This window comes from Leptodactylus fuscus, chromosome 5 (assembly GCF_031893055.1).
Source record: "Leptodactylus fuscus isolate aLepFus1 chromosome 5, aLepFus1.hap2, whole genome shotgun sequence".
NCBI classification, from domain to species: domain Eukaryota; kingdom Metazoa; phylum Chordata; class Amphibia; order Anura; family Leptodactylidae; genus Leptodactylus; species Leptodactylus fuscus.
This window is the reverse complement of record NC_134269.1, coordinates 118,560,928-118,577,343: the sequence shown is the minus strand read 5'-3', so window position 1 is coordinate 118,577,343 and position 16,416 is coordinate 118,560,928. Positions and strand designations below refer to the sequence as shown.

At 41.3% G+C, this 16,416-nt stretch overlaps 1 protein-coding gene across 1 annotated transcript in view; it reads left to right on the top strand.

Annotated features, from left to right (window-relative positions):
- The window catches only part of LOC142203388 (chloride anion exchanger-like), a 56,833-nt gene that overhangs the window by 38,781 nt on the left and 1,636 nt on the right, over positions 1-16,416 (top strand). Inside the window, exons 14-20 of the mRNA XM_075274066.1 lie at positions 620-689; positions 768-860; positions 946-1,041; positions 1,181-1,417; positions 2,907-2,961; positions 8,336-8,481; positions 10,031-10,087. Coding sequence (XP_075130167.1) covers positions 620-689; positions 768-860; positions 946-1,041; positions 1,181-1,417; positions 2,907-2,961; positions 8,336-8,481; positions 10,031-10,087 — 754 coding nt within the window. The remainder of the gene's footprint in view (positions 1-619; positions 690-767; positions 861-945; positions 1,042-1,180; positions 1,418-2,906; positions 2,962-8,335; positions 8,482-10,030; positions 10,088-16,416) is intronic.

Below are 16,416 nucleotides of genomic sequence, written 5' to 3'. Positions count from 1 at the left end.
TGAGAGAGAAAATAATATAATTGTGTTAGGCCTTAGGGCTCATTCCCATGATGTAAAGCGCCGTGCATTCAGACACGTATACACGTGTCAGAGTGTGAGCGTTCAAAACAGATGCCATTCATTTCAGTGTGTGCCGGCTCACGCGCGCTACACATTGAAATCAATGGGAGGCTTTTCAACCCATTGGTTTCAATGTGTAGCGCACGTGAGCACACATTGAAATGAATGGCATCTGTTTTGAGCGTTCACAATCTGACACGTGTATACGTGTCTGAATGCACGGCGCGTTACATCATGGGAACGAGCCCTTATTCACACTTCTGCATTTCACATATACAGTAGCATGTGTGTCCAATAATTTCAATGTCTTCATTCAGACTTCCAATTTTTCGATGACCACAGAAAAAGGCAACATATTCATTTTTTTTCACTAATGTTGATGAATCATGGTGCTATCACACCAATGAAAATCTATGGGTTCATGAAATAAAAAAACAAATGGCATCAGTGTGTCATCTGTTTCCCACTGACCCAGAGACAGCAGTTCCGAGGATGTGTAAATAAGGTCTTATATTGCTGTGAATTTTATGTAACAATTTGACATTTTCCATTTCTTCAGCCCGAAGTTTACAGTGATAGCTAATATTGAAAAGACAGACATCTACAGAAATAGGAAGGACTACAGTGATGTAAGTCATAGTGAATCTTATTTCCAGGGATGTGTTCATATTGTTCATTCAGCTCATCTATTGTGTTATTGTGCACAGATCTGTGAGCCAAAGGGACTGAAGATTTTCAGATGCCCATCTCCAATATTTTTTGCAAATAGTACTTTCTTCAAAGATAAACTCATTGCTGCTGTAAGTGTGTCACCCACTTTATACTTTCTATATAATATTGTTTTATCTTTCTTTCTTATTGTATGCTATAATTTGTTATTTCAAGGCGGGATTTAATCCACTGTGGGTTCTGCGGAAACGGAATAAGGCTCTGAGAAAAATAAAAAAGTTAGTGAAGAAAGGAGAGTTACATGTCACAAAAGTAAGTAGGAGTCACAAGTATTTTCTAGTTATCAAGGTAATCTAGCCCAATGCTTTTGTTTGATTAGCTTTTCAAACATTTTTAATATTCCACCTTGAAAAGTAATTTTCATATTTTATCTTAAAATGCCATTTTTCAGAAAGGGGATATCTGCACAGCATATGATTATATCGATTCAGATAATGAAGATGAGCTGGACAACAACAGGATTGAAGAGTTGGACCAACCTATAAATACCAACAATCTTCCCATTGCCATTGACTGGAATGCAGATCTCCCAAATATCCACGTTCCCAAAATAGAGCTTCATAGTTTAATTCTGGACTTTGGGGCAGTCTCATTCATTGATATGTCAGGGTTGAAAGCTTTGAAAGGGGTGAGTACAAAAGTAGAGTTATGTTTTACATGTGATATTACTATAGCCTTCAATGCCACTTTTGTGGCTTGTTCTGGTATTATGTCTTGATATCCTCAGAATAAGCCATCTGCTAAAGAGACCAACATGAATTTTTAGGCCATGGGAAGAAATGTGTTTAAATTATAATTTAAACACTAGAGATGAGCGAACACTAAAATGTCCGAGGTTCGAAATCTCAGATGTAGCAGAGTTGAGTATACGGTAAAACAGGGACAAAGCAGAAGAGTGGCAGGCTGTGGTAAATCCATAGGAATGAATGGAAGCGGCTGGCACGCAGACTTTGCCAGCATCCGTCCGTTTAATCCCCTGAGTGCCGGCTGCTTCCATTCATTCCTATGGGTGTGTGTTATTCGAAACGGGAGTTTCAAATAGTACTCGCTCATCTGATACTATAGCTTTTCTCACAATGATTGGCCAGTAGCCAAGCATTGTGGGAAATAACCTCAAACCTCGATCCCACCTGGAAAAGATCGCTCAACCCTAGCCAATATGTATGTAGTGCATTGAGTATACTTTGCTGTCTGAGCCTGGCTCTTTCCGTGTTAAAGTCAACTAAATACCTATAAAGAGCTCTACTGAGTATGGAGTTCATAAATATACCTTAAAGCTCATGGGTCCCAAAGTAAAATCTGTAACAGGGTCCCAATCTACCACATACTAATTATATAATACTAGTGTCTAGTTATATAGAAAATAGAACTGGGTGAGCCTGCCACTTCTACACCCCATATTGCTAAATTCCAGGAGAGCACTCTCATATTTCTTGTGCTATAGGGTAGTATGGTATTAAGATTAAGTGTATAGTACATTTTGTGAACTTTTGTTTGGAGGAATGCTTGTAGACCCACATCACACATTCTGTAGATACAGCAAATTTTCAGTGTACACTCATTTGTTAAAGACTGTTTCTAGCTATAGTAACATGTTCTTTTTTCAATAGTTTTCTGATAACAATACATAAATAATAAGTTAGATTTACTGATCTACAGCAAAGAATTAAAAGTAAGTAAACCTAGACTAAGCATTGCTAAAATGCACCAGATTTGTCACATTTGGGCTGATGCTGGATAATAAATTGGGTACATTTTTAGATTGTGTAATCTAAGTTTATTCTACCGATTTGTTGGCTTATCTTTTGACAGTAATTTGCGCTAGAATTTTGACACGTTGTTTCTTTTTTTTTTTCACTCCTCAAAAACATCTTAAAATCCAATAAATGTTGTGCACAGCATGTAGGTACTTTTTTTTTTTTTTAGCAAATTAAGGCTGAATTCTGACGCATGTAGCTTAGTAAGTCTTCAATGTTTTTACTATAGACATTTAAAAACTTACAAAATGAAGGGTGTAAATTTGTACAAGTACATTGGCCAAAATCAGAAATACTAGTCCACATAATGAAATGATGATTTAAGGAGGATTCTGTAATCAAGATCATTATTTTTTACAGATTTTACAAGAATTTAACAAGGTTGACGTTGACACTTACATTGTTGCTGCAGACTGTAAGTTTATATTTATACATATATTCTAAGGGGCAAATAAAAAAAGATCTTCACAGCGACCACAATGTTATGTTATTCTGAGGCTTCAGTTAATGTACATCTCAACCAAAATAAAAAATGTGTTTTAGGATGTAGATGTTGAATATGACAAACATGGCAGGCTACACAGCAATTATGGCCATGACTTTTGTTGTGCAACCAAAATTTTCAGTGTTCCCCAACAAAACCTGAAGTAATGCTAGTAGGTGGAGTCACATTGTGGCCATGAGGTTATTGAAACCACACAGTTAGTTGTAAAAAGTTCAATCAACCTCAGGTTCGCACTTAAGGTGACGTGACCTAAATCGCTGTGAAAAAATTCTTTATTCATCTCAATACTTTGTTCTGATATACAATATTCCTTGATAGCCATGGATGAAGTTATAAAGATAAAAAGTTTTAGTCCATAAACAAAAAATAACACCTAGATGTCACATTCATAGTTTGTGCCCTCATAATAAAGCCCACATAAAAAGGACAGTAGCAATTCCAAAGTATCTTAGATAATTATGTGACAGTCATGTGAAACCTTAGCAAACCTTGTCCTCGTACTAGAAACTATGCCAGGAAACTGATGTTGATGGGTATAGTTGTGGCACAGAGCCTTCTGTGCTACATAGATGTGCCGCTTCACTCTTTCTGCACCACTCACCATTTCATTTACATGGGCGGAGCAGATTGGAAACCAAGGCGGAGTGGGGCAGATTTTCGCCCCAACAAATGTACTACAACTCACTAAAGGAACTGGTGTATATTCCCATTAATTAGACTGCACATGAATTATTAAGAGGCCAGAATCTCCTAATAATTCAGGCTTAGTTAGTGCCAGTTGGGAGCTTCATTAAGTGGCCATGAACAGGACCAAGTCCCATGTGGAACAGACTGTCCATGTGTCAGGTAGTTATGATGCAGCGCACTCCCAAATGGCTCAATAGCTACTATACTAAACAATAAAAAGAACAGATGGTTCCTTCTGTCAGCTTTCCATTATTTTTAGAGCAAAACAAATTGCAGCATATACTGCATATATATATATATATATATATATATATATATATATATATATATATATATATATATACAGTCCTATGAAAAAGTTTGGGCACCCCTATTAATCTTAATCATTTTTTGTTTTAAATATTTTGGTGTTTGCAACAGCCATTTCAGTTTGATATATCTAATAACTGATGGACACAGTAATATTTCAGGATTGAAATGAGGTTTATTGTACTAACAGTTGTATAATTGTAATGTGCAATATGCATTAAACCAAAATTTGACCGGTGCAAAAGTATGGGCACCCTTATCATTTTATTGATTTGAATTCCCCACTACTTTTTACTGACTTACTGAAGCACAAAATTGGTTTTGTAACCTCAGTGAGCTTTGAACTTCATAGCCAGATGTATCCAATCATAAGAAAAGGTATTTAAGGTGGCCAATTGCAAGTTGATCTCCTATTTGAATCTCCTCTGAAGAGTAGCATCATGGGCTACTCAAAACAACTCTCAAATGATCTGAAAACAAAGATTGTTCAACATAGTTGTTCAGGGGAAGGATACAAAAAGTTGTCTCAGAGATTTAACCTGTCAGTTTCCACTGTGAGGAACATAGTAAGGAAATGGAAGACCACAGGGACAGTTCTTGTTAAGCCCAGAAGTGGCAGGCCAAGAAAAATATCAGAAAGGCAGAGAAGAAGAATGGTGAGAACAGTCAAGGACAATCCACAGACCACCTCCAAAGAGCTGCAGCATCATCTTGCTGCAGATGGTGTCACTGTGCATCGGTCAACTATACAGCGCACTTTGCACAAATAGAAGCTGTATGGGAGAGTGATGAGAAAGAAGCCGTTTCTGCACGTACGCCACAAATAGAGTTGCCTGAGGTATGAAAAAGCACATTTGGACAAGGCAGCTTCATTTTGGAAACAAAAATTGAGTTGTTTGGTTATAAAAAAAGGCGTTATGCATGGCGTCCAAAAAGAAACAGCATTCCAAGAAAAACACATGCTACCCACTGTAAAATTTGGTGGAGGTTCCATCATGCTTTGGGGCTGTGTGGCCAATGCCGGCATCGGGAATCTTGTTAAAATTGAGAGTCGCATGGATTCCACTCAGTATCAGCAGATTCTTGAGAATAATGTTCAAGAATCAGTGACGAAGTTGAAGTTACGCCGGGGATGGATATTTCAGCAAGACAATGATCCAAAACACCGCTCCAAATCCTCAGGCATTCATGCAGAGGAACAATTACAATGTTCTGGAATGGCCATCCCAGTCCCCAGACCTGAATATCATTGAACATCTGTGGGATGATTTGAAGCGGGCTGTCCATGCTCGGCGACCATCTAACTTAACTGAACTTGAATTGTTTGTCCAAAATACCTTTATCCAGGATCCAGGAACTGATTAAAAGCTACAGGAAGCGACTAGAGGCTGTTATCTTTGCAAAAGGAGGATCTACTAAATATTAATGTCACTTTTCTGTTGAGGTGCCCATACTTTTGCACCGGTCAAATTTTGGTTTAATGCATATTGCACATTTTCTGTTAGTACAATAAACCTCATTTCAATTCTGAAATATTACTGTGTCCATCAGTTATTAGATATATCAAACTGAAATGGCTGTTATAAACACCAAAATATTTAGAACTAAAAATGATTAAGATTAATAGGGGTGCCCAAACTTTTTCATAGGACTGTATATACTGTATATATATATATATATATATATATATGTGTGTGTGTGTGTGTGTGTGTGTGTGTGTGTGTGTGTGTGTGTGTTTCTGTAGAAAGAACCTACTATACCCTAAGTAATGCATTACAGCTCCAACATAAATCCTACAGACTCACAGCTCCATCATCACATGGCAGACACCACTTAGGGAGCGTTCACACTACCGTCGGTGTCCGACATGTAGTGTCCGCTCCTAGTGTCCGCTCAAAATCTGCATGCAGGGTTCTTCTGTCCTCTTGAGAAGTCAGACATCTTCACTTGCGGACAGGAAAGGACGGGCACAGAGTGCAAAAGAACGCACCCGATGCCCATTGAGATGAATGACAGGTGACACGGACACAGCTAGTGTCCGCTCCTAGTGTCCGTGACAGATTTTGAGCGGACACTAGGAGCGGACACTACATGTCGGACACCGACAGTAGTGTAAACGCCCCCTAACCACTTCTTTGTTTCCTCCTGAATTCTCCTGCACTTATGCTGCCCTCTAGAGGCAGCTGCCATGAAAGATGACTTTTTACTAACATAACAACAGACAGTATGGCCAAAAGCGTTTGAACACTTCTGCTATTGAATGTAGGTGTTCAGTTGTTTCAGCCACTTGTATTCCAAATGGGTGAATAAAATGTAGCATATAGCCATGCAGTCTCAATAGACAAATATTATCAATAGCTTGAGTTACATTGAAGAGCATAGTGATTTTTAACATGCTATAGGATGCCACCTTTTCCATAAGTTATGTATAGGTTATCAATAGGGTTGAGCCGATCTTGACTTTTCAGGATCGATTTTGAAATCCGATTTCCAATCACTTTTCATTCGAACCCGATCTCGATCCCAATTCCGATCCCAATGCAAGTCAATGGGATTTTTTTACTAATCGGATATTGGATGTTAAAAACAATCCTATTCACTATACAGCATGGAATCTAACAATTGAACGCTTTAATTGTTAGAATCCACGCTGTGTAGTGATTTTTTTTAATCCTCTGGCTACTTAGTCCCCCCCTGGTGTCCACTTACCTGAAGAGATGGCTGGTCCGGTGCCCGGTGTTCTCCTTCTTCGCCTCGCTGCCCCCTGCCTCCCAGGTTAGGAGAGTGTGGGCGGGTTAGGAGAATGTGGGCGGGTACTGGGAGAGGAGACGTCACGGCTCCCCACCCTGTACCCACCCACAATCTCCTAAGCTACAAGCCCCGCCTTCTTCCTAGCTCTTTAAACACTAACCTGGGAGGCGGGGGGCAGCGAGGCGAAGAAGAACGAGAACACCGGGCACCGGACCAGCCATCTCTTCAGGTAAGTAGCTACTAGAGATGTTAGCTAGTCTCCCATTAGAATGAATGGGAGACTAGCTAGCAAAGCATTGTGGGAAATGATCACCGATCTCGATCCCACCTAAAAAGATTGTGTTCGGAATTCCGATCGCGATCGTAAAATTTTCTCGCTGTTTCGGCCTATTGGGCCTCCTCAGCATAGCGCAGGGATAATGACTTGTAAGTCTCCATACTGCCTATGTAGGCACACACTCTCCCTGATGTGTACGATTATCCCCTGACCCTGGTCTATAGTCTCTCACTCTGCCAAATCAGTATCCCAGCGCTGTCCATAGCTGGGAATCTGTTCCTTTTGTAATAGAAATACTAATTTGGCAATTAAATCCGCATCATGACAGTAGACTTTTTAACTGAGTCATGCATGATGTTAAGGATGCTGCCCTCTAGAGGGTGGCATACAGAGTGCACTGTTCTCCTAATTACATCCTGAACAATAGATTTGCATATTTTTCTCCAAGAAAGTCATTCTTCCAGCTGTCCAAAACTGTTGAACTGAGCTTCATCACATAAAATAACTTTACCCCCAATGCACTGCAGTCTCATCTCTGTACTTCCTGCAGAATGTCAATCTAAACTTGATGTTTTTTTTGTGGAGAGAAATGGTTTCTGCCAACAAACAACATCCTCTACCATTGATCCTGGAGCAATTTGGTGACAAGCAATGTATAGCAGTATAATAGAGCACCACATCACAAGGCTAAAGTGATAACTAAGAGGCTCTATTAATAAAATATTGAAATTTTGGGTTTATGTCCTGGAAACTCCTCAGATTTCAATCTAGTGGTCAATTCTCAAAAAGTAGGTAGAGAATTAAAAACTCAGAAATAGCAACAAACTCCAAGCACTGATTTAGCCCAGTATGCCATGGAAAATTCTTGAAAAGAAGTTCTGAAAGATAAGGGTCAACACTAAATATTGATCCACATGTACAAAATGTGCCTCATTTTGTCGCATTTTTAGTGCACTGTGGTGCATATGAGCCACTATACCCCAATTGCCACTTTATTAGACAGTGGATGGGAATTTAGGTGAGCCAGGTAGGTCTTTAACCTTTTAATCACAACTGTAGAAAGTGACATTGAAAATGACAGCCTATTAGCTTTAATATGTTTCCTTGTTTCTTTTACAATATGTTGTGTGGTGGTCTCTTCGATGTTTTTTTCCAGATTTCCCAAAAGCTGTACTATAAATCTGATTCAGTAGAAGAAAATGAAGTAAATATTAGTCAATTCACTTGACTTATGACCTGTGGTTCATTTGTATCCAATAGATTCTGTGGTGGAGAAGCTAAAGAGAAGTTCATTTTTTGATGACAACATTAAAACATCAATTCTGTTCCTCACTGTCCATGATGCAGTTCTACATGTACTGGAGAAAAAAGGCATGGAACACACTTTAAATATGGACCTACACAAGGTAACCTCCATTATTGCTAACACAATAGGTCACAATATTGGTATTCATTTTCTATTTAGTGTGCTCTTCATGAATACTACACAGCCAATGAGTACTGAAAGGCTTCTATGTCTTATGACAAACTCATACAGATGTGACCAATCTTTACCTTACCTCAAATTCAGTTTAGGACTCCGATTTCTCATGAAACATGTTTAATCCAATGTTCTGACATTCTAGCAAAACTATTGAGAGACTGGAACTCACAACACAACCACTGAATGGTTGCACGTACACACATACAAGATAGACATTTTGTTACAGTGTATCGTAAAATCATCACAGGGCGTATTTCATAAGACACACACCAAATAAATTCAAAGTAATATTAAGTTTATTTAACAAAGAGACACAAAAAGTTTAAAAACTCTTAAAACAACTCACATAATCAGTCCAAAACACCCATCTAATAATAAGGATCTATATGCTGCTATGGTATGAAATATGCTAAAAATCACTGGATAACCCAAAAAAATTTCACTATCAATCAACAGCAATTGTGGTGATCCTAAATTCAATCCGAAAAAAACAGTACGCAAATAGGATTAATAACCACGCAAAAATAAGGCATCTAATAACAAAAAAGGAACAAAACAAAAGTTACCCAGTGGGTTTTTCCCTTATTGCTGGCCACAGGATAACTTCTGTTTTGCTCCTTTTTTATATTAGGTGTTTTTATCCAATTTGCATATTGTTTAGTTTTACAGATTGAATTAATGGGTGCTACTATTGCTGTTTTGTGGTATTGAAACTTTTTGGTTATCCAGGGCGTTTTGGTTACTTTACAGCAGATTATAGATCCTCATTATTATATGGGGAAAGGTATTTCTCAGAGATCACCTTCAGTTTTTTTGAAAGTGTGTATATTTTCTTGAAAGCGGTTTGAAAAAAATCAGCATGTCAATTTTACCTACGGAAACGCTGGCGGTTTCTTTACAGGTAAATTGAAACAATTGTGTGCAGGAAAAACCATGATGCGTATCCACCGCATTGTAGGTCCTTAACCTTAGGGTGAATACTGGGAAGGCTACTTAGACAATGCCCCTGGGAGAGTTCCAAAGCCATACTGGTTAGGTGACAGTGTATTCACAATCTGCTGTCCGTTACATACCTGAAGGTGTTTACCAGCACTTTGTACAGAAACGCAGCTTTTTTTTTTTGTTGCAGATTTTGCTGAGTTTTTTGATCCAAAGCCAAGAGTGGATTCATCAGAAGGAAGAAGTATAAGAACTTCCTATATATTTTCCATATGTTTTGGTGTTATTCCTGGCTTTAGCTCAATAAACCGCAGCAAAATCCACAACAAAAAAAAAGCTGCGTTTCCGCAACGTGAGGCTTCAGCCTAAAAGTTGTCAGTAGGTCAGAGCAAGTGGTGATGGAAGCAGAGTGGCTACACAGATTAAATTTTCATTTCTTGATAAATCTCCAGTAAATTTTGAACTCACAGTAAATTCGACTATACAGATTATACATTTACTCTTATGGTTATTTTTTCTTTTTTTTACTGTAGGAAACAGACAATCATTACGATATAATTGGAGATGGTATACAAAACGGTGGATTAAGGGTGAGTTTGATACATTATATAAGGGTCCTATGAAATAAATAGATAAATGACCTGTGACGATCAAGTTGTGACGATCGGCTGCCTGGCTAATTCTATGCAGCAATTGTCATGAGGTTTTCTTGTTTTTTTAGAAAAGTCAATTTTATACAATCATTCATCCCCTTCCTCTCACAGATTTTCCATCGTCGTTGGCGGCACATTGTGCAAGGGATGTGCTGCTGACAATTATTTTTATGTCATCATAAATGATGTGATTATTAAAGACTAGCAAAATATCACCCGCTGTAATCTAGTAGCATTGCTTTCCCTATAGGGTCAAGGTCTTTGTTTACACTGAAATACATTCTAGTGGGGAAACAATAGAATAGAACAGAATAGAATACTATACTATATAATATTTTGAATAGAATACTATACTATATAAAATATAGAATAGAATACTATACTATATAATATATTGAATAGAATACTATACTATATAAAATATAGAATAGAATACTATACTATATAATATATTGAATAGAATACTATTCTATATAATGTATTGAATAGAATACTATACTATATAATATATTGAATAGAATACTATACTATATAAAATACTATATTAAGAAATTCAAGAGTGAAAATTTATTTTAAGGATAATAACCAACTTCGAATAAATTGTCAGGATTGGAAAAAAAATAAAGGAATGGCTCACACAGTACCACATCTGTCTATGGATTGCATCTAGTATTGTAACTCAGCCCCAGTGAAGTGAATAGTGATGTCCAGTGTGGCAATATATAGAGAAGAAAGTAGCTATTAGAGATGAGCGAACAGTGTTCTATCGAACACATGTTCGATCGGATATCAGGGTGTTCGCCATGTTCGAATCGAATCGAACACCACGTGGTAAAGTGCGCCAAAATTCGATTCCCCTCCCACCTTCCCTGGCGCCTTTTTTGCACCAATAACAGCGCAGGGGAGGTGGGACAGGAACTACGACACTGGGGGCATTGAAAAAAATTGGAAAAAGTCATTGGCTGCCGAAATCAGGTGACCTCCATTTTAGACGAATAGTGGATTTCAAATCCGGGTCATATGAGAATGTGAACTTTGTGACTATGAGACAGGGATAGCTGTACAGGCAGGGATAGCTAGGGATAACCTTTATTTAGGGGGGAATGTTATTAAAAATAACTTTTTGGGGCTCTATCGGGTGTGTAATTGTGATTTTTGTGAGATAAACTTTTTCCCATAGGGATGCATTGGCCAGCGCTGATTGGCCGAATTCCGTACTCTGGCCAATCAGTGCTGGCCAATGCATTCTATTAGCTTGATGAAGCAGAGTGTGCACAAGGGTTCAAGCGCACCCTCGGCTCTGATGTAGCAGAGCCGAGGCTGCACAAGGGTTCAAGCGCACCCTCGGCTCTGATGTAGGAGAGCCGAGGGTGCACTTGAACCCTTGTGCACCCTCAGCTCTGCTACATCAGAGCCGAGGGTGCGCTTGAACCCTTGTGCACACTCTGCTTCATCAAGCTAATAGAATGCATTGGCCAGCGCTGATTGGCCAATGTATTCTATTAGCCTGATGAAGTAGAGCTGAATGTGTGTGCTAAGCACACACATTCAGCTCTACTTCATCGGGCTAATAGAATGCATTGGCCAGCGCTGATTGGCCAGAGTACGGAACTCGACCAATCAGCGCTGGCTCTGCTGGAGGAGGCGGAGTCTAAGATCGCTCCACACCAGTCTCCATTCAGGTCCGACCTTAGACTCCGCCTCCTCCGGCAGAGCCAGCGCTGATTGGCCGAAGGCTGGCCAATGCATTCCTATGCGAATGCAGAGACTTAGCAGTGCTGAGTCAGTTTTGCTCAACTACACATCTGATGCACACTCGGCACTGCTACATCAGATGTAGCAATCTGATGTAGCAGAGCCGAGGGTGCACTAGAACCCCTGTGCAAACTCAGTTCACGCTAATAGAATGCATTGGCCAGCGCTGATTGGCCAATGCATTCTATTAGCCCGATGAAGTAGAGCTGAATGTGTGTGCTAAGCACACACATTCAGCACTGCTTCATCAAGCCAATACAATGCATTAGCCAGTGCTGATTGGCCAGAGTACGGAATTCGGCCAATCAGCGCTGGCTCTGCTGGAGGAGGCGGAGTCTAAGGTCGCTCCACACCAGTCTCCATTCAGGTCCGACCTTAGACTCCGCCTCCTCCGGCAGAGCCAGCGCTGATTGGCCGAAGGCTGGCCAATGCATTCCTATGCGAATGCATACTTAGCAGTGCTGAGTCAGTTTTGCTCAACTACACATCTGATGCACACTCGGCACTGCTACATCAGATGTAGCAATCTGATGTAGCAGAGCCGAGGGTGCACTAGAACCCCTGTGCAAACTCAGTTCACGCTAATAGAATGCATTGGCCAGCGCTGATTGGCCAATGCATTCTATTAGCCCGATGAAGTAGAGCTGAATGTGTGTGCTAAGCACACACATTCAGCACTGCTTCATCAAGCCAATACAATGCATTAGCCAGTGCTGATTGGCCAGAGTACGGAATTCGGCCAATCAGCGCTGGCTCTGCTGGAGGAGGCGGAGTCTAAGGTCGGACCTGAATGGAGACTGGTGTGGAGCGATCTTAGACTCCGCCTCCTCCAGCAGAGCCAGCGCTGATTGGTCGAGTTCCGTACTCTGGCCAATCAGCGCTGGCCAATGCATTCTATTAGCCCGATGAAGTAGAGCTGAATGTGTGTGCTTAGCACACACATTCAGCTCTACTTCATCAGGCTAATAGAATACATTGGCCAATCAGCGCTGGCCAATGCATTCTATTAGCTTGATGAAGCAGAGTGTGCACAAGGGTTCAAGCGCACCCTCGGCTCTGATGTAGCAGAGCTGAGGGTGCACAAGGGTTCAAGTGCACCCTCGGCTCTCCTACATCAGAGCCGAGGGTGCGCTTGAACCCTTGTGCACACTCTGCTTCATCAAGCTAATAGAATGCATTGGCCAGCACTGATTGGCCAGAGTACGGAATTCGGCCAATCAGCGCTGGCCAATGCATTCTATTAGCCCGATGAAGTAGAGCTGAATGTGTGTGCTAAGCACACACATTCAGCACTGCTTCATCACGCCAATACAATGCATTAGCCAGTGCTGATTGGCCAGAGTACGGAATTCGGCCAATCAGCGCTGGCTCTGCTGGAGGAGGCGGAGTCTAAGATCGCTCCACACCAGTCTCCATTCAGGTCCGACCTTAGACTCCGCCTCCTCCAGCAGAGCCAGCGCTGATTGGTCGAGTTCCGTACTCTGGCCAATCAGCGCTGGCCAATGCATTCTATTAGCCCGATGAAGTAGAGCTGAATGTGTGTGCTTAGCACACACATTCAGCTCTACTTCATCGGGCTAATAGAATGCATTGGCCAGCGCTGATTGGCCGAATTCCGTACTCTGGCCAATCAGCACTGGCTAATGCATTGTATTGGCTTGATGAAGCAGTGCTGAATGTGTGTGCTTAGCACACACATTCAGCTCTACTTCATCGGGCTAATAGAATGCATTGGCCAATCAGCGCTGGCCAATGCATTCTATTAGCGTGAACTGAGTTTGCACAGGGGTTCTAGTGCACCCTCGGCTCTGCTACATCAGATTGCTACATCTGATGTAGCAGTGCCGAGTGTGCATCAGATGTGTAGTTGAGCAAAACTGACTCAGCACTGCTAAGTCTGCATTCGCATAGGAATGCATTGGCCAGCCTTCGGCCAATCAGCGCTGGCTCTGCCGGAGGAGGCGGAGTCTAAGGTCGGACCTGAATGGAGACTGGTGTGGAGCGACCTTAGACTCCGCCTCCTCCAGCAGAGCCAGCGCTGATTGGCCGAATTCCGTACTCTGGCCAATCAGCACTGGCTAATGCATTGTATTGGCTTGATGAAGCAGTGCTGAATGTGTGTGCTTAGCACACACATTCAGCTCTACTTCATCGGGCTAATAGAATGCATTGGCCAGCGCTGATTGGCCGAATTCCGTACTCTGGCCAATCAGCACTGGCTAATGCATTGTATTGGCTTGATGAAGCAGTGCTGAATGTGTGTGCTTAGCACACACATTCAGCTCTACTTCATCGGGCTAATAGAATGCATTGGCCAATCAGCGCTGGCCAATGCATTCTATTAGCGTGAACTGAGTTTGCACAGGGGTTCTAGTGCACCCTCGGCTCTGCTACATCAGATTGCTACATCTGATGTAGCAGTGCCGAGTGTGCATCAGATGTGTAGTTGAGCAAAACTGACTCAGCACTGCTAAGTCTGCATTCGCATAGGAATGCATTGGCCAGCCTTCGGCCAATCAGCGCTGGCTCTGCCGGAGGAGGCGGAGTCTAAGGTCGGACCTGAATGGAGACTGGTGTGGAGCTATCTTAGACTCCGCCTCCTCCAGCAGAGCCAGCGCTGATTGGTCGAGTTCCGTACTCTGGCCAATCAGCACTGGCCAATGCATTTCTATGGGGAAAAGTTAGCTTGCGAAAATCGCAAACTGACAGGGATTTCCATGAAATAAAGTGACTTTTATGCCCCCAGACATGCTTCCCCTGCTGTCCCAGTGTCATTCCAGGGTGTTGGTATCATTTCCTGGGGTGTCATAGTGGACTTGGTGACCCTCCAGACACGAATTTGGGTTTCCCCCTTAACGAGTTTATGTTCCCCATAGACTATAATGGGGTTCGAAACCCATTCGAACACTCGAACAGTGAGCGGCTGTTCGAATCGAATTTCGAACCTCGAACATTTTAGTGTTCGCTCATCTCTAGTAGCTATGTTTTTTTTTTTTTATCCTGGACAACAGCTTTAATTGAAAATGTACTATTGACTTACTATAACCCATGCTGACCGCACCATGAGCATTGTCTTTTCTCTACTACAAAAGAGAAATAGGCAACACATACCATATTTATCTAAAAGTAGTAGAGTACTGTGCAGGTACATCCTTCTGTCACTCGTAAGAGCAGGACTGCTGAGCAGCATAAAGGTCAAAAGTGACACAGTTTCAATCACAAGTAGGTTCAACAAGGGTGTCTGATGATGTGTAATAATGCTGCCCAGCCACTCTGCATGTGCAAATAGGGTATGAAGAAAACAAGCATGCAGTGATTTGGAAATCTGATATCACCATACTTTATTCAATGGGGTCTGCAGGTTTCCGCGGATAACTGCTTTTTTTTTAAGGGGATTAGGTTTCCGTTCATCCCAATTTTGGGGGGTTGAATATATGTATGCTGTGTGTGACTATACAGTTGAAACCAGAAGTTTATGTGCACTATATAAAAAGGCACATATGCATGTTTTTCTCATTATATGACATGAAATCAGAATAACCTTACCAAAATTATTTATATTTGAGTATTGAGAGAGAGAGAGAATTTTTCAAGGCATGTTTATTACTTTGCTGCAAAGTCAAAAGTTTACATACATTTCATTAGTATTTGGTACCATTGCTGTTAAACTGTATGACTGTGGTCAAACATTTTGGATATCCTTCCACAAACTTCTCACAATAGTTGGTCGGAATTTGGGCTCATTCCTCCTGAAAGAACTGGTGTACCTGAGCCATGGTTGTAGGCTGCCTTGTTCGCACCTGCCTTTTTAGCTTTGCCCATACCTTTTTAATAGGATTGAGATCTGGGCTTTGTGATGGCCACTCCAAAACATTGACTTTGTTACCCTTAAGCCACTTTGTAACCAGTTTGGCAGTATGCTTCGGGTCATTGTCCATTTGGAATATCTATTTGCATCCAAGCTTTTACTTCCTTGCTGATGTCTTAAGATGCTGCTCCAGTATTCAGTATCACATAATGTTATTTCTTCATGATGCCATCTAGTTTGTGAAGTGCACCAGTCCCTCCTGCAGCGAGACAACTCCACAACATGATGCTGCTACCCCGTGTTTCACAGTTGGGATGGTGTTCTTAGGATTGCAAACTTCACACATTTTTTTGCCTTTAACAAAAAAAAAAAAAAAAAAACTTTAAAAATTGCTGTTTATTTCCATTATAGTGTGACATCTATACACATCCTATCAGTGGCGTAACTACCGCCATAGCAGCAGAGGCAGCTGCCACAGGGCCCAGGACATTAGGGTCCCGGTGACAGCCGCTACTGCTGCTATCATTATACTCGGGGGTCTTTTCGGACCTCCGAGTATAATGATTGGTGGACCGGGAGAGGTAAGGGAACGGAAAAAACACTGTCACTTACCTCTCCACGATCCTGGCCAGGCCTCCTTCCTAGGTGACTGACGTCTCTGACGTCACATGAACCCGGCCTCTGTCCTGGGTCATGTGACGTC